Below are 24,598 nucleotides of genomic sequence, written 5' to 3'. Positions count from 1 at the left end.
GTTTTGTTTAGCACCACTAAATAACGCGCCTCAGGTGAACACTACACTGTAAGCATTGTGAAAAAAAAAATCTGAAAAACTGTGGGACAGACAGACAGACAGAGATGAAACCTACAGTCCCCAAACAAGTTAAAAATCGGGATGGGATGGGGGAGAAATAATGTATGGTGGATGGTGGTATATTATTTGCACTAGGCATCACACGCCTTCATTATATTATTGTAGGTGTATTCTATTTTGTTGCACTCCAAATTTCAGTTCCAAATTAAAAACAAAGTCCGTTATTAATTATACATGTGTAATATGTATAGAAATCAAGACAACAAAACACAAAAGTACTTGTCTAGTGTTTAATCTTTAATCCTAAAGAACAACATATTAATTTTATTGATGTTATACATAATTTAATGGTTGTAACATTGCAACTTGACCGTATGTACACAAACAAAATTAATTACAATAAAATTTAATACTTAATGGAATATGTACATCTCTCAAAGCATTGATCGGTAGTATATTTTCATTATTTAACCATTTAGAAACGAGTGGTATTAGTTTTCTTCCTTCAACATGCCATTCTTCAAAATCCTTTAGATGCAATCACTAACTTAAAGCTTACATAAACATACATTAATTCACCATTAATATCCACAATGCAAGAAGCCTTCTCAATTATTTAGTATAATAGGGGTTTGTTTTTTAAACATTGAGAGACTTTATTAAAACAGCAGTTGTGTTTGTATTTTGCATGAGGTTCAAAACTGGGAGATGAGACCACATGACGTGGACATTTTAAGGATAATTGAGATGCTTCCGTAGGGTGCAAAAAAGCCACCACTGGATGATACTGTGAAAGGTTATGATTTTTTCATGAATATGTTAGTAGTATAAATTTATATATTATATTAGATGATGGGTGTTGAAAAAAAAGCCCCAGTGCCATGCAACATGGAATATTAAATTTTGTTTAAACAGTCCAAACACCTAAGTGAAGGAAGCAATAAAATACATAACTCATGCACACTGACAAATCATTCATTCCATCTACATTTAATACATGAATGATATAACCACACAAAAGTTCACATACTTTAAAAGAGAAGACTTAAAAAGATCATGCACCCCAAAGCATTTGGAAATTATTTAAATTGGAAACATTAACAGCATTATGGACTACAACAACAAAAAAATAAATAAAATGCATTTAGTCGCCGATTGTGGTTTGTGAAGTGAAGTGAGTAAATTTAAATAATGTCTGTTATGACAAAATAAAATAATCTCAAGCAGTTTTGTAGCTCTCCATAGTCATTAAATATTTACTATGATGGAAAAAAAGAAAGAAACATGAAGTAAAATGGTATAAGACAAATATTTTCCTGAAAATACATACATACAATCACAACTCTTCAAAATCAAAATATCCGTACATTTGTATTTGTAAAATGTATGGAGAGGCCTTAAAATATAGTTTTTTTTATTCTGCCAAACTCAAATAATTTTATTTTACAGTAAAGAATTTATTTTATTCAATTTTCAAGACCCATAAATGTAGTGTTCGAAATACTGCAATCCTAACCAGTTTTTGCCAGTCAACATCATCACGGGTAAGAAGATTTTTTTTTTTTTTTTTCCTGACATCCGACTGGGCTGGCAATTATTTGACGTTTATATTCACTCATTTGTCAGAGTCAATCATGTTTGGTCTGGCAGGTTTTGATATGGGCGGGCAGAATTTGTAAATTGCCGGACCGAATGTCCGACAGAAATTTCAGCCACTTTCAACCTCTAAAATATTTTGTAAAGACTTAAAAATATCACAATCACTGACCCTTGTTTACACAAACATTAAATTAATTATTTAAAAACAAATGGAAAAACTGCAGACATCAGGATTATTTAGCACTGGTTAGAATGGGAAATTATTAATAGGTTCACCGTGGGGAATTTATCTTTTTACCCACCGCACCTCAGGTGAACTATTTACTATTACTCCGAACGAATATATGCACCACAAAATGCTCTATTAAGACATGCATGTACTTTACAATTAAAAAACATTCAGCTTATAAAGCATAAATTAAATATAATAGCACAAGGATGTTAGATGGGGAATAACTAGTTAATGATGTCCTGTGAAGGTAAGAATGGGAAATTCTGTGAGGCTCTGCTGAGCGGAATTTCTCATTTGGCCTGAACAGGTTAAAGCAGATACCCAACGTCATTAACTAGTTATCTTTATCCTGCAGACCATAAAAATTAACGGGAAACACAATTATTTCTGTAATTTCAGCCACATTGTACAATGACCTTGAGGTCAAATGAGTGACTTTGTAATGTAGGCTATGAGTGCTAGTAGCAGGATATGACTTTGCTTTATCCGTCATCATATTCTGCCAATAGAAATGGTGGTTGCAGCATAAAAGAGTATAATCCAGAGTTCTGGTTTGATTATGATGGCTTCCACTATGCTCATGTGTCCATAAATACGGCATGACATACAGACTGCACATAATTAATTCATTTACTGCTGACAATTTTTTTTTATCTACAACTTTATACATATATACAAATATTTTGACATATAACACATACCATTTTGAAAGACTTGGAATGTACTAACAGTTGGGAGGAACAAACAAAAGGATTGAGCACTGACATATGAAAAAAGCCCTCACAAAGCCTTGGTTAAGGAGATTATAAACCAGCCTCACCATTGCTATCAATAAAACTCAATAATACAATACTACAAGATGTGAAAAAATGTATGACATGGAAAAGCAAGAAAACACAATATACCAGTACACACCTTCTGAAGAATGGATATGATAGTTATATCCAGTTTATATAACACAGATCTAAACAAGAAAAGGCTCATAATGCTAGACTAGGTGAATTTGATATTAATGTTCACAATTTTTTTCCAGTTTCCCCCCCAACTAAGTTCACAATGTTTCCAAGTTTCCCCACAATTCTTTAACTGATTTTTGGATCCGAGAGAATCTATCATAGATATGTAAAGCCTAAAATAAGTCATATATTACACAATGGTTACAATGTATGTATTGTCAGACTAGTTAAACACATAGGATAATAAAATCCTAAAATCAAACATGAAGTGCAGGTTAGCGCCATATTTCTGCCACTGGTCAGTCTTCTTGTTTTCCTACTTTGACAGTGTTATCTCCCCTTATGAACTAATTTATGCCATTTTAATGTGAAACAAAAAGTTAGTTTTGTTTAACAACACCACTAGAGCACATTGATTTACTAATCATTGGCTGTTGGGCGTCAAACATTTAGTAATTTTGACATATAGTCTTAGGAGAGAAAACTTGCTACATTTTCCCCCATTAGTAGCAAAGGATCTTTTATATGCACCATCCCACAGACAGGGTAGCACAAACTACAGTCTTTGATATACCAGTCCTAACGCATTGGCCGGAACGAGAAATAGCCCAATGGGGGTCATCAATGGGGATCGATCCCAGACCGACCACACATCAATTGATCGCTTTACCACTGGGCTACGTCCCACTCAACGATGTAAAAGAGGGCAATGTCAACAATATATTAATATTTGGAACTCACTCATGGTGTTCAACCTTCCTTGGCACACAGCACACATTTATCTCTTCTTTATGATATCAAAGCTAAAAATAATTCATCCAAACAAATGTTGATGTGGCCATCTTGAATTTCACATTATGAAGGATAGAAACATTGGTATACAATGTTAATTAAGAACTAGAATGAGACTAGTAATAAAATTATTTTTAAAAAGTTATTATTGCCACCACATAAGCTACTTCTTTTAAAAAAATAGTAGTAGTCTTTTGAAAACATAAAACTGTCTTTCATATACAATGCCAATTGTATACATGTCAATGGCTTGAAAATAAAACCCAACAGGTGGATTTAGTTTTTTCAAAGTTTAATGACACAATGTGACTATTTGACCCATATCTCATGTAACTATGTACAATGCATCCACTGCGGGATTAATCCTGTAAATGCCCCTCCCCCAACATACACACATAATGAGATATGAAAACAAATAACAAACAGTAATTAAGAAATGTCTGCTAAAAACTATAAATGGATTTTGTCAAAAGTGTGAGAGTTTACTTTCTTGAAACATAATTTTAATGAAATAATAATACACAATAAATATTGAAATGTTATAAACATTTTGCCATTTTGTTTCTTCGATTGTAAATTACATTGTTATTACAATGTGCATGTGTGTGACAGAAATGTGGAGTGGAGTTACCATACAGGATGGAAAACACTATCATATAAGATCCTCTTTTTTCTCCTCACTATATATCATATAATTATATTAAAATAAATTAATTCTTATTTCACAAACCCACCAATATCTGTGACATTTCTCGAAGCAATTTTCCCATGTATTGCTTTTATGTTATATTGCAAAGTAGTTTTGAAGTTTGTCATTCCACAAAACATAAATATTACCATTTATGAGGCTTTCAAATGTTTTAAAACTTGTATAGTTTAATTTAATATTAAAGGAGCAGACCTCGTTTCAACCCGTGAAAATGGACACAGAGTTTAGTTAATCTACAAACCTGCATAATACATTTGAAAAAGATTATTTCAGATAGAAGCTAAAATCTGTGATGTTTAAACAGGGAAATAGTGTCTAAAAATAATAGTTTTTTTCAATAACCATTACTTCTCAGATGAACGTGCATTTTTAGAAACTAGGGTTTGTCACTTTAACTGCTTTTTTTGTTGGTTTATTTTGAACTCTTATCTCATTGTTCTAAACTGACCAGGACCTGACCTACATGTAACTGGAAGACTAAGTGATGCTATGATTTGTGTTTATTGTGCTTGAAATGATGCATTCTTGATATTGGTGCCAGCTGCAGTTTGATGCTATGATAAACTACTTAACACTTCAACTGCTAATGTCATTCTGCATGGTGCTGGCTGCAATTTGACACTATAATAATCTACTTAATGCTATAATAATAATAATCTACTTAACATTATTCTGCACATATCCAAGATAGTAACAAGTTCCATGATAGTCATCGAAAACTGACACGTTTATTATGTTCCATGTTGTTGATGGATGATGATAATACATCATATCAGCTTAAAAATAAGAAGTAAATTCCAACCACAGCTAACAGGCATCCAAATAAGCCTACTGCCTGGTAACCAATGTACAAGTTACTATACATTACAGGCCTGGTAACCTACACAATGACATTACAACACATTTATGCAATTTCCAATTTCCATTATCATTCCTGCAAAAACACACATATACTTTTATTCATTCATATCACTGTTCTCATAATACAGATACTCGTGTATGTCATTTACATTTAAACAGCACACATCTGATAAAAATTTTGGTTGTATTTTAATTCAAATTTGTTTTGTGAAGAACGAAGTAACATTCTCAACTTTCATGACATCTGGTAACCTCTGTGTAATCTGAACGACTGTTCTTGACTTATTTTGATCCAACCCCACCTGCAATAACGTTCTCTTAACAAATGCTGGCTTCTGCAATATTTCTATGTACACAACTGGTTTAACAAAGTTGTAGATGAAGAAAACTTGTGAATCCACTGCAATAATGAACAATGTTAGTTCACAACACAAAACGTGGATTTCTTTTACATGTCTTTGGTGTTCAGTATTTTGCTGAATGTTGTCCAACACTATGCAACCCTGTTTAGTAAAGAGACCAGATGATGGTAGTTCGGAAGCCAGGATCCCAATTCATTATCCAAGACCATCAGGTGCAGCTAGGCCAGTTGAGTCCCCCACAAGCTGCTGACACAATGAAGTAGATGATCACCTGTTGGTAAAGGTAAATATCAGGTGTAAATTTTTCATTTTGATGCTTATATGCAGTTATGAATGGGTAAAGGTAAATATCAGGTGTACATTTTTAATTTACATGCTTATATGCAGTTATGGATGAGTAAAGGTAAATATCAGGTGTAAATTTTTAATTTTCATGCTAATATGCAGTTATGGATGGGTAATGGTAAATATCAGGTGTAAATGTTTTATTTTCATACTAATATGTAGTTATGTATGGGTAAAGGTAAACATCAGGTGTAAATTTTTAATTTTTATGCTAATATGCAGTTATGGATGGGTAAAGGTAAATATCAGGTGTAAAAAAAATGTTCATGCTAATATGCAGTTATGGATGGGTAAAGGTAAATATCAGGTGTAAATTTTTTATTTTCATGCTCATATGCAGTTATGGATGGGTAAAGGTAAATATCAGGTGCACATTTTTCATTTTCATACTTATATGCAGTTATGGATGGGCAAAAGGGAAATATCAGCTGTCAATTTTTCATTTTTATACCTATATGCAGTTATGGTTGCTGTGCATTCAGGGAACATTTTGTTCAGTATTGTATCGCAATTCGCTATGCGAATTTCAGACATCACAACACAATTTCAAAACATTCAACAGTTGTTAATCTAGAAATATTGCAAATCAAGATTTTGAAAACCAAATGTTCCTTGACCATGTCCTGAGTTGTCTGTTTTTCCAGAACTGATTAATGCTTAGTAATTAGTGAAATAAGTCTTTTAGCAAATTACTCAAGACAGGTTTGTACTTGTAAAAACAAAATTGTTTCGTTTGTGTAACACCACTGAAGCATGAAAAAAAAGGAGTAAAGTTTGTTTTATTTAACAACGCCACTAAAGCACATTGATTTTTTTATCTTATCATCGGCTATTGAACGTCAAACATATGGTCATTCTGACACTGTGGTTTTTTTTAGAGGAAACCCGCTGTCGCCACATAGGCTACTCTTTTACAACAGGCAGCAAGGAATCTTTTATTTGCGCTTCCCACAGGCAAGATAGCACAAACCATGGCCTTTGTTGAACCAGTTATGGATCACTGGTCGGTGAAAGTGGTTTACACCTACCCATTGAGCCTTGCGGAGTACTCACTCAGGGTTTGGAGTCGGTATCTGGATTAAAAATCCCATGCCTCGACTGAGATCCGAACCCAGTACCTACCAGCCTGTAGACCGATGGCCTAACCACGACACCACCAAGGCTGGTCCCAGTGGAGCATAATGATTAATCACTTATCGGCTATTTAGAGGTCAAACATTTGGTAATTCAAACATGTTGTCTTCAAAGAAAACCTACATATGTCTCATTAAAATAATAGTCTGACTTAATAAAACACCTGAAACTGACTGATATGTTATTAGTTTGCTCAGAGTCTAGAGTACTTACTATTACCACTACAACTATTATTACCATTAAATGGATGTTTTCCACCGCAGAGACAAAGATACTCACTATTACCACAGTTAGATGTTTTTCAACCAGATACAGAGATACTTACTATCACCAGTTTTTTCACCACAGAGATTGGGATACTCACTATTACCACTACAACTATTATCTGTTAGTTAGATGTTTTCCACCACAGAGACAGAGATACGTACTATTACCACTACAACTATTATCACAGTTAGATGTTTTTCAACCACAGAGAGAGAGAGAGAGAGAGAGAGAGAGAGAGAGAGAGAGAGAGAGAGAGAGAGAGAGAGAGAGAGAGAGAGAGAGAGATACTTACTATTAACACTGCAAGTAGTATCACAGTTAGTTTGATGTTTTTCCACCACAGAGACAGAGATACGTACTATTACCACTACAACTATTATCACAGTTAGTTTGATGTTTTCCACCACAGAGACAGAGATACGCACTATTACCACTACAACTATTATCACAGTTAGTTAGATGTTTTTCAACCACAGAGAGAGAGAGAGAAAGAGAGAAAGATACTTACTATTAACACTGCAAGTATTATCAGTTAGTTTGATGTTTTTCCACCAGAGACAGAGATACGTACTATTACCACTACAACTATTATCACAGTTAGTTAGATGTTTTTCCACCACAGAGACAGAGATACTTACTATTAACACTACAACTATTATCACAGTTAGTTTGATGTTTTTCCACCACAGAGACCTGGCAAGACTACGACTTGTCTTCTTGAAAGAAACAGCCTGAAATAAAAATGATATTTTAGTGTGTTTCAAAATAAGCATAGTATACATGTAGTTACTAAATATTTAGAATGTATACTGTGTAACATATAATAGTGTTTTATCTGTTTGTGTGTGTGTACATGTACATGTATGTGTGTTTTTGAGGCTCATAGCTAATGGGAGGTCGAGGGGGGGGGTGCTTGATCCTTCCTACCGGTGTTATTTTTTTTCAACAGGCCCCCAGACCCCGTCACCATAAGCCTAAACGACCCCCCGCCTCTCAAAATCCTGGCTACGGGCCTGTGTGTGTGTATATTCATACATGCATGCACCAAGATATAATGTGTGTTCAGTTGTGCCATGAAGTGGTATCTTATGAAAAAATATTATTTTTAAACTCTCAACAGTAGAATTAAGAAATAAATCAAAATCACTAAGTAATAAACTGAGAAATAGGAATCTGCATTTTAAAGAAATACATTTCACTAACATTTGATTGCAGTTCATCTGTTTTGTCCACTAAAAGCTCTAATCTCTCGCCTCGGTCTGCTATTTGATCTACAAATAAAAATAAATTAAACATTATATTTTACATTTGAGCTAGTCAAAAACCCCAGTATGTGAACAGTATCATTTAAAAAAAAAAAAAAAAAAAATTATCCCCAGAAATTAGGTCATGTCAGGGTTGGGGAGCCCTGAATCATCACCTTACAATATTCTTCCTGTATAAGTCTCACCAACACTGGGAATAGAACATTTGGCAATTGAATTATTATTTTTAAAAATTCCAGACACACATAATCCCATGCTACATTTGACAGTTTCCACTCATGCCTTTGCATACTCAATTATATTATATACATATATATTCATATAGATGATCCTCAGAAGTTTGTACTTTCTCATACTGTTACTCTTTTTTGAATAAGTGTTGCATATTTTGACAATTGTTTTTATCGAAATCAGCTTTTTTACATTTAGTGAAGTAAAAATATTTTTCAATTTGGTATCTCATGTACAATTAATTCTTTAAATGTTCAAGGTTTGGCAAGATATTTTTCACTTTGATTTTATAAATAAAGAATTTGGAAAACAAGATTAAAAAATCCAGACCTACATCTGTTTTAGTTGTTTTTTGTACACCAAATAAAATTAATTCTGCATTTAATTTGAGAGTTTTGACATGAAGACAGTTTGTTTTAATCTATTTTAAAAGTTGCGACCAAAAGATACTAACAATAGGGCAATCCCAAAATAGATAGTACAAATCTTCAGTTGTTGATCTGCAAAAAGTGCATTTATCATTATCTGATTTGAACAGTATCATTTGATACTTCAGAACTGAGAAAACGTTTTGCCATTCAACCCATGTGAAATCTTGACTCCATGCTTATAAAACATTTCAGTCTAGATTCAAGACATTAATAACATCTTAAAAACTTTAACATCATGGCAATGCCATACCAACTACATGTGTGTGACATTTTTAAAGATTTGACTCGAAACTCTGTTGCAAAAATTATTGCATTATGCCCACTGGATCTTCTGGTATTCTTATAAGCCAGATTGTAAAACTATATTTTGTAAGTAGGTATGTATTAGAAAAAACAACTGGCTCATTACCTACTATTCTTCCCATCTACAGGTACATAACATTTGGAACAAAAAACATACAACCTAACCCTTGCACTAGGTTTCTAGTTACCGTATAACTGGAAATTTTCGAGGATTTTTGTTTTCGTGGGTTTCGAGGGTAAGTAGTCTGCATCGAAAATATAAATCCTTGAAAATATTTTGAAAACATCAACAAATTCTATCTAAAATATTTATTGTGAAAAACATAACACACTGACAATTTACTGGAACATTTTATTTTCTGTCATGCGCAGTCCACCGGATACGACAAGAGAATAGTATAGTCAAGACAACAAGTTAGAATTTTAAAAAAGGTATTGTCTGAATCTTACTGTGTGTAGAATATAATGAAATATTTTTTAATTTTGTATATTGCTTTTGTCAATGTCCGCCCGCACTGCATCAGTGATTCCAGTGTGGATGAATGCAGAGTTCAACATTTTCTGGCGTGTTTTCAATTCTGCCATAACTTTCATAATCCACCTTGCATTAATTGGTTTTATTACCGAAGTACGCATTTCGATCTTGATGTCTGTTACACCTTTGCCATCTTTCATAGCCAGGGAAACCTGCTTTGAATAGCATGTCGTGAACTCAGACTTCATGGCGTTCTTAAGTGGTTTGTTCACACATACGTCGTAATTGGCTTTACACAAAATTAAAGACTGTGATCAGTTGTCTGGCGAATAGTAGTCAGTGGCCAATTAGGCTACAGCTGAGTGTTCTATTGTTTAACTTTACACGTTGGTGGTATCGAACAACTGGCAGTCGAGGTGAAACTTTAATCAACAGTAACAAGTATTCTTGCAACTAGACTTGTTAAAACTCGAAAATAAAATCACTTTCAATTTAGATTTGGCAAACGACGAAAATAAGAAACCTTAAGACCACGAAAATTTCCGGTTATACGGTACTTGATTATGCTGGCCACTCACCAATATTCTTTACCATGATTCCTTTTAATTCATCAACCTGGTCCTCAACCTTGCTCAGCTGGTCAGGTTTCTCTTCCGTGAAGTATCTCTGAAAAAAATATTATGAGAAAATTACCAAAATATCTGGTTATGAATAGAATGGAACGAGACGGAAAGTTTGTTTTATGACACCTCAGCACATTTTAAACTACAGCAACTAGGTGTCTGACTCTCATATATGGAGAATGATCTGTACATTGAGAAGGGATACACACTGCTACAACATAGGCTACTCTTGCTGAATAACAGCAAGCTGTCTTTTAAATGCATTTTCATCCAGATACCATAGCAAATATCATGGGGTGACACAGACACAATGGATCCACTGATGGAAGTAACTCAATAACCCATCACACACCAGGCATGTGTTCAACAACAGCAAGTAATGCTGATGTTAAACAAGTAATTTGACTGGTTTCCAATGTAGTCATTTGATTTAATGTGAAAGCACATGAACCAGTCTAGCAAGCATTTTCCAGCTGAATGCAGTCACGGAGAACAGTCTGCCACTTAGACAGATCCCAGTCCAGTGCTTTAGAACATGAAACTTTTTAAAACTGGTTTTTATTCACAAAACTACAACAAATAAGATCAATAACAAGTACATGTGTCATTTTTGGTATCATTTATAATATTTGGCAACATCTAAATATAAACAATCCGCTCACCATCTGTGATGCTATGACTCGAGAAAATTCACTGTTCATGGCAAAGGGTAAAGCAGTCTGTGCCCTAACACCATACTGGGAATGAAACCTGAAGAAGAAACAAATACAATTTGTGTTTTAATGTGTCAAAACAGTTCTAATACAAGACCAACAGTCTAGTCTCGGAGATAAGTAGTTGCAGGGATGAAAAACCTTGGAATTATGGTTCCCTTTCTTTGTCTGACAAAATGCTTTCAGTAACACCTACTTTTTAAGACCCTGCAATGTTTTCATAATTTGTTTTTATTAGTCATTTTCGTCCCTATTAAAAGAAGGAAAACAACCAAAATGGAGTCAGATACAATATTGGGCCTTTAAAGCCTTCATTTCATCAAAAAAATCTAAACGTTTGTTTTCTTTAACAACATCACTAGAGCACATTGATATATTAATCATTGGCTATTAGATGTCAAACATTTAAATCCTGACAGTCTTAGAGAGGAAACAAGCCACATTTTCCCCATTAATAGCAAAGTATCTTTTATATGCACCATCCCACAGACAGGATAGTACATACCATCGCCTTTGATATACCAGTTGTGGTACATTGGCTGGAACGAGAAATAGCACAATGGGCCCACTGATGGGGATCGATCATAGAGCGACCGTGCATTAGACGAGCACTTTACCACTGGGCTACATCCTGTCCCCTCATAAAAAACAAAAAAACAAAAAAGGAAATAACTTTTTTTTTAATATATTTATAAACATACATGTAATCACTGCCCTTCACCCCAAAAGTAACACGGCACAAATCTATTAGAAAGAAAAAACAGCTTGCACAAAATATACCTCGACACTAACAGAGGCCACTCAAATATTATGTAACACTTGAGGGGGGTGGGTGTAGGTCCAAATATTATGTAGCATTATTATGTTAGTTGGTGTACTGATCAGCATTACATTCATTTTAACACACTTTTTTAAATGACTAAAATCTTTCTTTTTTCTTTTCATAATCACTCTGTCACAATGACAATGTGTAACGTAGGTAGTTATAATGTATACACAAAATTTAATGATAATAAATAAGAGTTGAAATGCATATCTGTGTATTCCCAAATTGCCAAAATGTATGTATATTACAATGATATCATGACCTGTTTGTCAATGGGAAGGGGTGTCTCCAAGATTTACGTAATATTTTAGGGAGTGTATGGTCTATAGAGCTACAGAGCATTACACGGGGAGGAAGGGTATTTAATTTTGACAAAAATAGCATTACGTAATACTTCAATGTTCCCTTACATATTAAACTCCAATTAGCTTTTTTGTTAAATGGATGGCAGTTAAGTAAAAAGCATGCTAAAATATTAACCAACATCTATACATGTAATTTAACAACTGTACTAAAGCTAAAACAAAGTTTAAACACACATAGAAACTTCAACACCTAAATCAATTAACGATAATAAGAATATTGACACAAACCTTCTCTTAATTTCATTGAGAAATAAAAAGGCTCTTGATCTTTCAAACTCCTGGAAAAAATAAAACAAAACAAAAATCAGATTGTAACAATATCAATATCGGGGGAGGGGGGGGGGGGAGGAATTACTATTAGCACTTTGAGGAATCTAATTTTTTGAAATGTGCAGCCAAATAAGTATTGTAGAACTATTAAAGTGCAACAAAATAACAACTAGTATTAGTTTTTGGGGGACATTTCTTTGTAAAATATCATATATTTGTCTATTTAAAATGGTCACTAATATGACAGTTTAACAAGTTATGTTATGTTTACTAAGAATATCACACCTTCAATGTTTCAAATAAAAAGAGATCATGTGGGATGATATTCATAAGAGTGACAAAATAACTTCATTGACATCAGCTATACACAATTAACAAGATTCTAGCAACAGTTCCCTTTAAAATTTCATATTGTACATGTACTTACATCATCAGTTATACACAATTAACAAGATTCTAGCAACAGTTCCCTTTAAAATTTCATATTGTACATGTACTTACATCATCAGTTATACACAATTAACAAGATTCTAGTAACAGTTCCCTTTAAAATTTCATATTGTACTTACATCATCAGTTATACACAATTAACAAGATTCTAGTAACAGTTCCCTTTAAAATTCCATATTGTACTTACATCATCAGTTACACACAATTAACAAGATTCTAGTAACAGTTCCCTTTAAAATTTCATATTGTACATGTACTTACATCATCAGTTATACACAATTAACAAGATTCTAGTAACAGTTCCCTTTAAAATTCCATATTGTACTTACATCATCAGTTATACACAATTAACAAGATTCTAGTAACAGTTCCCTTTAAAATTTCATATTGTACATGTACTTACATCATCAGTTATACACAATTAACAAGATTCTAGTAACAGTTCCCTTTAAAATTCCATATTGTACTTACATCATCAGTTACACACAATTAACAAGATTCTAGTAACAGTTCCCTTTAAAATTTCATATTGTACATGTACTTACATCATCAGTTATACACAATTAACAAGATTCTAGTAACAGTTCCCTTTAAAATTCCATATTGTACTTACATCATCAGTTACACACAATTAACAAGATTCTAGTAACAGTTCCCTTTAAAATTCCATATTGTACTTACATCATCAGTTACACACAATTAACAAGATTCTAGTAACAGTTCCCTTTAAAATTCCATATTGTACTTACATCATCAGTTATACACAAGTAGATGATATTGTCTTCACAAATGTAATGGAACAAGTAACTGCAAAAATATGAACATTTCAGTAAAGATAAAACAAGAAACAAACAATATTTGGCAAAATTGTCAAACGGTGGTACAAGGGACTGTATACTACTATATAACAAAACAAAAATTATTATTAATTTATATTATTAATTTACTGTTTAGGAAAGACTTCCACCTGTTACCCCTCATTATACTACAGATACATGTAAGAGGGAACATCACCACAACACTAAAACTAACTAACAATATGGCTGTGTGTGTGTGTGTGTGTGTGTGTGCGTGCGTGCGCGCATGCGTGTGGATAACGGTCAGGTATTTTACCAATACATGTAATATATGCAGCCCTTGCAATTCATGAAATTGCATCAGCAAAAACAAGTACTGAGGTAAAAGGGTTTTTTCTTCAATATTTTAAATGCCTATATTATTGTGAATAATTTTAAATGAGTTACCTCAGTTTTTATCCCAGTACTGCTGAATGCCGGCATGAACTGCCAGGGTTACATGTACATATGGGCCTTATCACACAAGGATCTCCTTTATTGTCCCATCTGGAACACTCAGCAAATAATTTGAACATGTCTGAAGCGCAGAACTGGGCATAGGAATAATTACTAAATTACACAAGTTTGAAGCAGGTTCAGTTTTAAAATTAATTGGAATAAATAAAAGAGTTCTAAACAGGACAAAACGGAGGCCACATACAACGTCTGCGACCAAAGGGAAGGATCCAATATACTCTTTACAGATGAGTGCTTGTTATTTAAGGTGCCCTTACATTTATACATGTATTAGGATAGAGTAATTGTTCTGAGGTATACCTCTGCAGTGACAACATCTATCACATCTTTTTAGAAATATATATATATATACATATATATATACATACATACATACATACATACATACATACATACATAATACATATATATATCTATATATGTATATGAGCCGTCACGCATGAAAACCTACAACTTAGCATGACGTCAGAAACCAAGTATACGCGGCTCAAAGTTTGACGTCACATGTAAACGTGGAAGTAAAAGTTGACATGCTGTTTGCATTGTTTGCTTTGAAGAATTTAGAAGATGACATCTTCTTCTTTACATGAAGATCAGTTTGAAGTAAACATACATCTGTATGTACAATAGTGTTTGGTTACTATTTTGTATTTTGTACCTGAGAACATTGGTCGAGATCATCAGCGATACCATCAGTACTTTGATACACAGTTACAAGCATAGGGAGAAGTCCTATATATAACGATATGGTATGCAAGTATCACACGTTTTTATAACATACATGATTATACATAACATAAATTTGACAAAGAATGGTTGCCCACAACATATTTTGGTTGTCCCGGGCGCCCAGGCAACTGATTTGTGCACCCCTGAAAAATTCTGCTTATTTCTATCGCTGATACATACACACACACACACACACACACACACACACATATTTATCATATATTAGCTAACATAATATTGTAATGAACCATGTTTTTATCCATTTAACTCTTCTGTCCTATTTTCTTTTTTCAGTTGTAATTTTATTTTGTTATATTCTCTATTTCTTCTGTATTGACTATACTAATCACTATTTACTAACTGAATAATATTGCTGGGATAAAAACATGGAATTCATTGTTATTAAGATAAATTTTTTAGTAGAGTAATATTTAGAGGTTTTACGGTAATGCAACAGGAAGTAAAATATATATTTTCATTTGTATTATTTTAAATTAATATTTTTTGTTTGTTAAATGGATACACTATTGTAGTAATAATAGAATATTTTGGTGAATTTTAGGCGTAATTGTTATGGGTAATAATTTTTATATGATTGTTTATTTGGGATGAACCAATGAGATACGACTTCGTCCTCGTGTTGCCCGTGTGGTCAAACTTGGAACTTTACTTTTTGATGTGTTTTCATAGGGTCAACACGTAAGTTATTATGGTTTGGGTAAATTAATATTTTAGGGGTGGGTTAAAGCCTAGATTTTAGAATCTCTCTCTCTCTCTATCTCTCTCTCTCTCTCTCTCTCTCGCTCTCTCTGTTTCCATATGCTTTATTACTGGCTATGGGGTTAATCGTTGTACATTGTTAGTAAAAGAATTGGTGTCATTTTGTTGGTTGTGCATGTGGGTGCACGTCATTTATTTTTCTTGGAAATATTATTTCTAAACATGCAGATAAATTTTAAGTTATTTGTTTTCCGATATGTTTGTTTGAGGTTTGGGAGGTGTAGTGAACTCCGTGATAATTCGGCTTTAAAACCAATTGTTGAATTTCAATGTGGGATATTCACTTTTGATTTGTAATAGAGGCTGTTTACGGAAATTAATTGTAACATGGAAGAATTGTAGTTTTGGGATTTTGGTGTAAATCATCTTTCAAATCAAATTGATAGTTTCTGATAGGGACTATTTTATTTGTAATAGGAGTTGTATCCTAAATTACCGATATTATAAGTTTTTCATGTAGACCGGTGTTTTATTTGGTATGGAACTTTCAAATAAGTATATTTGTCGGAAATATCAGGGTAATATTATAGTATAACTTGTCAAATGTCCACAGTATTTTGTTAAGAGCTCTTTGTATTTGTGTTGAATAAATGTTTTAAAACTGTTGTGCTTTGGTTAACCTTGTGGCAGGTCGTTAGATTACTGGACAAACCATTATTATAAAATGCATTAATTTGTAGAACCTTTTGGAAGTCCACAACCGAAAGGGGTGGCCGGACCTGACGTGGAAATTTATCCTTTTTGTAAACACCAAGTCACATGAAGTGAACTCAGGGTTTCGTTTCAATATCAAGTGTAATCAAAGTATGTGATATTTATAAGAATTTGATAACTTTACAAATTAGATATAAATTACTCTCGGTCATGGCACTACGTTTATTGACCTTTAAGCAAACGTTCTATGGTGACACGCCATAATGGAAGTGTGCATTCATAGTTATCACATAATAACAATTCAATAGCAATTTTACACTGAAAGCTGGCCAGCATTCAGAAAACAAAAACCGTTAAGAACTAGTTATTTTTTATGTAAGCACATCCAAAATGATGTCATTTTCATTAAAAAAGACACCACTCTACATATTCTTAGTCATTTGAATATCTTGTAATGGTGGATTGGAATGAAAGTTGCATGTACAGTTTACAAAAACATGTATTAAGCTTGAGATTATATGATAAAGAGATTATTACCCTTGCGTGTTTCGGTATTGTCGATATCATATATAAAAATAATGCATTATGCTTGCATAATACACTTTTTATTCCTAATATCTAATATTGATGATACAGATAAACACTCTGGTAACAACATCTATATATTTTTAAATATAAAAATTTACTATTATATGTAGTTCTTAATATTTACCTTCCATGGGAGTAAGTTAACTTTGTATTATCTGGACCAATTTTTGCCAGAATCTGTTCTGTAACTTCTGAGAAGTTTCCAGCACAACTAGCATACTTCGCAAGAACTGTAGTACCTCGTGCTACCACTGCATACAGCAATGGCATTTTGCCTGAAAAATAAATTTTAATAACAAAGATAGAAGAACCACCAAAGCCTAAAAATAACTAAAACTTGTTATATTGTCATATGAGATGGCTCCTGGAAGACGAATCACTGAATGAGTGATCATGTGACACTACATCATGATATAGGTCAGCAACCTTAGAATTCTGCTGTCGGTTTGTTGAAGCTTAGCTGAATGAGGATGCTGTTGGGTTTCTTTCTGTAGTGTGTGTATTAGTCATTAATATGTAGATTATTTTTTAATCAGGAAACTGTAAAGGTATTTGATGTCAAACATAGTATTGTTGTGGTATTAGAGCAGGAATCTTTGAGTACTCTTTGGTGGGCAGCGACCGCAAAACAATTACATAGCTTGGGTCTCTGACTGTAATGAGAGCGTCATAACCAAATATCCCTCCAGCTCTCTTACAATCAGAGTACTTGGGCTAAATGCAGATGTTGACAATAAATATACGACATTTGTAAAAATGTTTGCTCTATGCTAAGGTCGATGACAGTCACTTTTCGCACCCATGTTTTGGCTTCATGCTCAATAAATATATATATATATATCTTACCGTAATTTCACTTGAAATCCATATTTCGTACAAGGTACAATTTTTTAATCAAAAATTAAGAAACAGTGACTGTGGAATGCATTTAATTGCCTCTGAATAATCTAAGCTTGACATTGGTAGATTAACCTACTAGGACAATACTCTGCATGGTGTAGTAAATTCTTTTTGCATATTTTATATTATTAGTCATAATTAGATTAAAAATTCAAGTCTCCCTCCCATTAAAAACTATGCCCTCTCAAAAGTTTGAGACAGAAGTGACTTCGCTCTATGATTCTGACTTCGCTTGAGGCCTGACCCAGTTTATGGTTTTTGTAAGGAGATGGAAAGTGATGTCATTGGAATACTGACATCATTCAAATTCAAGTATTTTATTACAATGCTTTGCTACATTAAAATAAAAACTGGTCTACTAACCTTGACCCCTGTAAAATTTCTATAACAAGCAGACAAAACTGTTTACAGGTCGGTATGTTTTTACTGTTCATATTCTGGACAAAAAATATATTTTGTCAAATATATCATATCAAGAAATTACCATTGGATACGTTTTATTTATTGTCACTTGTGTACGAAGCCAAAACAAGGGTCCAAAAAGTGACTGTTGTTAACCTTAGTAAAAGCCTAGGAAAGAATTTCACCTGTCCCCCTATAGTATCATGGGTGAACCAGTTTCGGTGAGCATAAGCATACTTTTTAAAATCATATCAATATTTATAAACAGACAGTTGTTATTCAAATAGCTACATTTTTATTATTATTTCTATGCTTCAAATGAGCACTAAACTGGCCTTTATGTAGCAAAGATCACTGCACATGCATCAAAAACTGTAGCATGCATCAGCGGTAAATACTGTTAACTACATAACCTGTTTCGGTGAGTGAAATGTTTAGTGGCATAACTTACAGCCAAAACTTTCAAACACAAAACTTTTCAGTGTTTTATCAAAACATGTGTGTTGTTCAACAAAACATGTACTTATAATAATTTAAAAATATTTTAAGACAAATTACAAAATGGAGTCCTCGAGAACCAATGTTAACAGACAACATTTTAGGAACACAAATATAACAATTCTGATGTCTTGCAATTGTATTAAAAGTTGACCAAATGAATAGTTATAATAATAAAACATTTTGGTTAAAAATATAAGCTGCATTCTGAGTTTTAAAAAATATATAAACAGATATCCAGAAATATATTTATGTTAAAACATATAAGGACCATATATTTTTGGCAAGTATTTGTAAAGAGAGTTTTGCCAGCAGACGCCATGACAATCATGTGACTTCAATAACAAAATAGCAGTACAGCTGAGAATAGAAAAAAATAGGTCTTAAAAATAAGTTTTCTTTTAAATAACAGCCTTCGAAAATCATAGAATTTTTTTTTTATGAAATGTTCCGTCTTTATAATGTTAAACTTTATAGGTTAAGTTCAATCTTGCTTTCTTTGCTCGTTTTAATCTTATTTTTATGAAATTTTTTGTGAATGTGACAAACATTTGTTTACTTTCCTCATGCAAAAGTCAACGAAAACGACTTAGTAAAATTATTGTTTTTAGGAGTTTTCAAAGTTCTGTATTAAGATACTTATTTGTGTGAAATTTATTGTTAATGAAAATGTTCCTGAACTGTGAAAAAAAATCTCTTAAATGAACAACATGCTGATGACAACAAATCAGATGTTGATTGTGTGAACCGTGCACAAGAAAACAAAGTGAACGGAGTTGGAAGCATAACGCAGTTAGGGACGTTGACGATATCTGTATATCAAAGGCAGCTTAAGGCTCCAATTTAGTCTAAAGACTAACCCTAACCCTAAATCTACCCTAACCATTGAAAGGGGGTTACCGGACGAACTCATGCCACGATCACAACATGACAATGCCTTGTTCGTATCAGAAAGTTACTGTGATAAAGACTGTTCACTCTCCGAGACACCTCTGAGTCGGAGTCTGACCTCAGGCACATCACATTACGACACATATACTCGACTCAGCTGTTATTCTGCTAATATTTCTTTTTTCATACATGTACATTGGAAGTAACAGACTAATGTGGAATGAATAAACCTTAAACAGTTACCTTTCATATCAAACGTATTACTGGCAGAGCGATTTGTGGAAATAATTTTACAATTTCCTTGTTTACCTGTATACCCGGAAATGACGGTATTTGTAATCACGTGATTCTTATTCACCAAACCGAAACAAAAATCAGGACTATTCAATATAATGCATTCGGACTGCTTTGAGTTACATTCCGAAGCCCATAAGATCAGTGCGCGTGTGCAGGGCATGGGCGGATCCAAGGGGGGGGGACCAGGGGGACGCGCCCCCCCAAAAATTGTTCAAGTGCCCTCAAAATGTCCAAGTGCCCTTTTTGTTTGTAGAATTTTTTTTTTTTTAAGTAAACAATAATTATATTGTAGATAAATGAAATCAAGATTTTCGTGTACATGCGCAAGCTTGCAGATATGTGTCTGTGTTATTGAGTCTCAATGGGGCCCCATTGAGGTTCTAACGCGAGTGACGCCAATTTACTTCATTATTGCTAGTATATTATGACGTAGAACTGTAGGAATTCATATTAATTGTAAATATCAAAACTTGTAGTAAGGTGCCCTTTTGACGAGTCAATGTGCCCTTCTTTTTTGGTCCCCCCCCTAAAAATATTTCCTGGATCCGCCCATGCAGGGGGAGGCTTTTGGAGTTCGAAACACTTGACCGCTCAAGCAAATCTCCCCAATATATTTTGCTGGAGAGAATGAATTGACTCCTCCATATTACTTTATTCGTCTCCCCCACCCACCCCTGCGCAAAATTTCCTGCACACGCACCTGATCGTAGCCTAGTCGTTTTTAGCGTAATTTGCATTCTTCCCTATTTGATAAACGTCGAATTGTTGATTACCCCCCCCCCCCCAAAAAAAAAAAAAAAACCCCACATACTCGTTTACACATGTACGTGTGTTAACAATATTTCAAGACATACGACTGGATGCTCCTAGGTGATGACCAAGTCACAATGTGCGACAAACATGGGATTGATACATTAAAAAAAAAAAAAAAAAAAAAAAAAAAAAAATCATATCTCAGCACAGTTACAAAGCACTCATCAACAGTATGTCTAGAGGCAGAATCCAAAAAGTGGCTTAGAAAACGATTTCGTTCTACCCGAGAAGTCAAAGCTACCACCATGGTTAATCCATGTAGGATCATGTGCTGCATCATATCCCAGTACAAAATCTCAACTTTAACGTCACTTTTCTCAGTTCATTGATTTTTTAATTAAAAAAGGGGGTTTCATGTAGAATGATGTGCTGTATCATATTCCAGTGGAGGTTATCTTTGAAATGTGTGTGGGTCACCAGAGGTCATAAAAGGTTAAAGGCGCTCAGTCACGGATGGTAATTGACTTATGTCGACGGTCCATAATTCAGAGAAAAATAACGGCTATTTGGAGAGTAGAGGTGTGACGTATTATTTTTGAGTCACGTGACGGGCATCAACCGAATAACCGCAGTGTCCATACGATTTACCAAGCTCGTTTTATCTTTACACCTGCATAAAATTACGGTATATAAAACTGGTGTCTGTACATTTAAGGTGGGCATAACCTGGAAATGGGGATATGCCCAAAATATTTTGCATTACTTATTTTTGAAAATTTAAATCATTAATGTTTTTTTCCAAATCTTTGCTATTCGATGACCTGATAGACTTGATTGAACATGTTGCTATTCGATGACCTGATAAGACTTGATTGAACATGTTGTTACAAAGATTCCACACATGTCGTCTGTTATGAGACGCTTATGATGGCTGAAGCCAATTAGTTAATTAAACGAGTTGATGTGTATGAAGAGTTTTATTACGAAATTCTGTTTTTAGAATTTTACATGATATAAATATATATTATACATAGTTATATATGTGCAGGGACTCAATGTTTTGTATTTCGTTGAACCGAGTTTTATTAAGTATTTAATTACAATGTATCGGTACTGTATTGGCGACGCCTTATCGGGAATTACATATGAAAGAACGGGTGTGGAATTAAACCAGCTTACTAGTTCTTGTCTCAAGTTTTAGACGAATTGCAATTACATACATATAAGTGTCAATTAAAAATATGCTGGGGTCTTAAACATTACTTTTAATAAAAAATATTTTAGATAATGAGTTGAAATTGAAATTATTTGCATCTTGTAAATGTAAATTTAAATAAACGGTTGAACTAAATATCTTTTTTCAGTGTGGATAATACGTTAACATTTACGTTACTTATGCTATATAAATAAAACAGTATATTGCTACATCATGCGTTGAAATTAAATCTATCAAAGCAATAATGTAATTATTCTTACTCTTGCTTTAACTCCATGTTAGAGAATTCTTCTAATAGGTTCTAAACACCAAGTCACTTTCAGTCGTGACAAAGTTAACATGTGATAACACTGATACAAACAGATTTTCAATTCACCACGGTAGTACTCACATACAGAGTGTGTTGCACTTTATATTTATACCTGCAAAAAGTGGGTTGAAACAAAGTAAAGTAAAGTTTGTTTTCTTTAACGACGCCACTAGAGCACATTGATTTTTTATCTTATCATCGGCTATTGGACGTCAAACATATGGTCATTCTGACACTGGGTATTTTTTTTAGAAGAAACCCGCTGTCGCCACATAGGCTACTCTTTTACGACAGACAGCAAGGGATCTTTTATCTGCGCTTCCCACAGGCAAGATAGCACAAACCATGGCCTTTGTTGCACCAATTATGGAACACTGGTCGGTGCAAGTGGTTTACACCTACCCATTGAGCCTTGCGGAGCACTCACTTAAGGTTTGGAGTCGGTATCTGGATTAAAAATCCCATGCATCGACTGGGATCCAAACCAGTACTTACCAACCTGTAGACCGATGACCTAACCACGACGACACCGAGGCCGGTAGGGTTGAAACAATACCTTGAAAAGATTTAAACCTGTTTGCATGCAATCCTCAAAAATTGGAATTGCCTTTTTTTATTTTATTGTACCCTACTTGTATATTGCTTTAAACTTTCATGTCCTTGTCATGATGTATTACATCATATTCCTCACAACCCCCCCCCCCCCCCCCCCCCCCCCCCCCTGAAATCGCTTTTTTTTTATAATTTAATATAACTGACATTATTATATTTACTCAACATAGAAATATAGGCCCAATATCTCTGCAATCTATTTTGGAACCCTCCCCTTTTCAAAATCCTCTATTTTGGAACCCCCCTTTTCAAAATCCTATGTACGCCCATGATATATATATATATATATATATATATATATATATATATATATATACTTAATACAAAATACATGATACGTAATATACAGTGGTATGGGAATAAACGCATGGTGAGAGAATTACATTAAAAGGGTTGTTGGTTGATCAGAATCACGGAATCACGCTCATATATATATTCACTCGCCACCCTGCCACTCTCTCTCTCTCTCTCTCTCTCTCTCTCTCTCTCTCTCTCTCTCTCTCTCTCACACACACACGCACACACACGCACCCTTTTCTCTTTGACATTTAACTGCTCCATTCAAATTCCATAGCATCACCACCCACACCCGCCTGCTACCGATTTGATCGGGCTGCTGGTGCTCCCTTGCACCTGCCAGTGCAGGCGGTCCCTCCTCTCCCCTCCCCACACCTTTCCTGTCATGGACGGAGGAGCCGGCCAAGGCCGGCTCTTGTGCCCACGACAGGCGTGCGCTACAACAGCTTGTTCTGAATGTGCACGTAAAACCCTATGACATGACATGACAAGAACAGACAGTCGTTTGAGTTTGTCTGATCTGAACAAGTCACGTTTTCTAACTGCGTGTCAGTAAGTATCGGTTAGACTCTGCTGGTTGTGTTGGTTGTAAAAAAGAATAATTTCATCTGGGTAAAAACAAAATGCAATTTTATTTCATCTAGTACCAATGTGTCAAGTAGCCTTGTGCTTGAAACATGTATGGGGGTACCTGTAAAAAAAAAGTACTCGAATTTTGTGCGGAACTAGGGTAGTCATAGACGCTACCCGTTATCCCAGAAACGAGCAGCTTGACCCCCAATTTTTTCTGATTCACTTTAAGTGTAAGGGGTGGTAGTATTTATATCCGTGGCGTTTATGTCGGTTGATACATTGCAGGTAGGAGTTTTAGCCACATATGTTACAATTGTCGTCTATGGGATTTGATTTGGTAGTATACACCCTATAGCACATATTCAGTGCATAATAAAAAAAATATTATGATTTTGTCATTTTATTTAATTAAACTATACTGGTTGATTAATTAGCCATCACTCGACCATGCAAGTTCACAATGACCTTGACCGTGACAATAATCTCTGTACATGGCTCTGAATGGTGTTTGAATCA

General features: G+C 34.1%; 1 protein-coding gene across 1 annotated transcript; it reads right to left on the bottom strand.

Moving 5' to 3' along the window:
* Window positions 1-3,914: 3,914 nt before the first annotated feature.
* LOC121375591 (vesicle-associated membrane protein 7-like) lies at window positions 3,915-20,341 on the bottom strand. The gene is made up of 9 exons (XM_041503120.1): window positions 20,268-20,341; window positions 17,458-17,608; window positions 14,019-14,076; window positions 12,778-12,827; window positions 11,308-11,395; window positions 10,601-10,688; window positions 8,521-8,588; window positions 7,956-8,048; window positions 3,915-5,842 (listed from the first exon to the last, which is right to left on the bottom strand). The coding sequence occupies exons 1-9, from the start codon at window positions 20,272-20,274 to the stop codon at window positions 5,780-5,782; spliced, it is 666 nt and encodes a 221-aa protein (XP_041359054.1). The 5' UTR covers window positions 20,275-20,341; the 3' UTR covers window positions 3,915-5,779.
* Window positions 20,342-24,598: the final 4,257 nt, after the last annotated feature.

Source organism: Gigantopelta aegis, chromosome 6, assembly GCF_016097555.1.
Source record: "Gigantopelta aegis isolate Gae_Host chromosome 6, Gae_host_genome, whole genome shotgun sequence".
Taxonomy (NCBI): Eukaryota; Metazoa; Mollusca; class Gastropoda; order Neomphalida; family Peltospiridae; genus Gigantopelta; species Gigantopelta aegis.
Note: the sequence above shows the minus strand (reverse complement) of the source record. Positions and strands in the feature narration are given on the sequence as shown.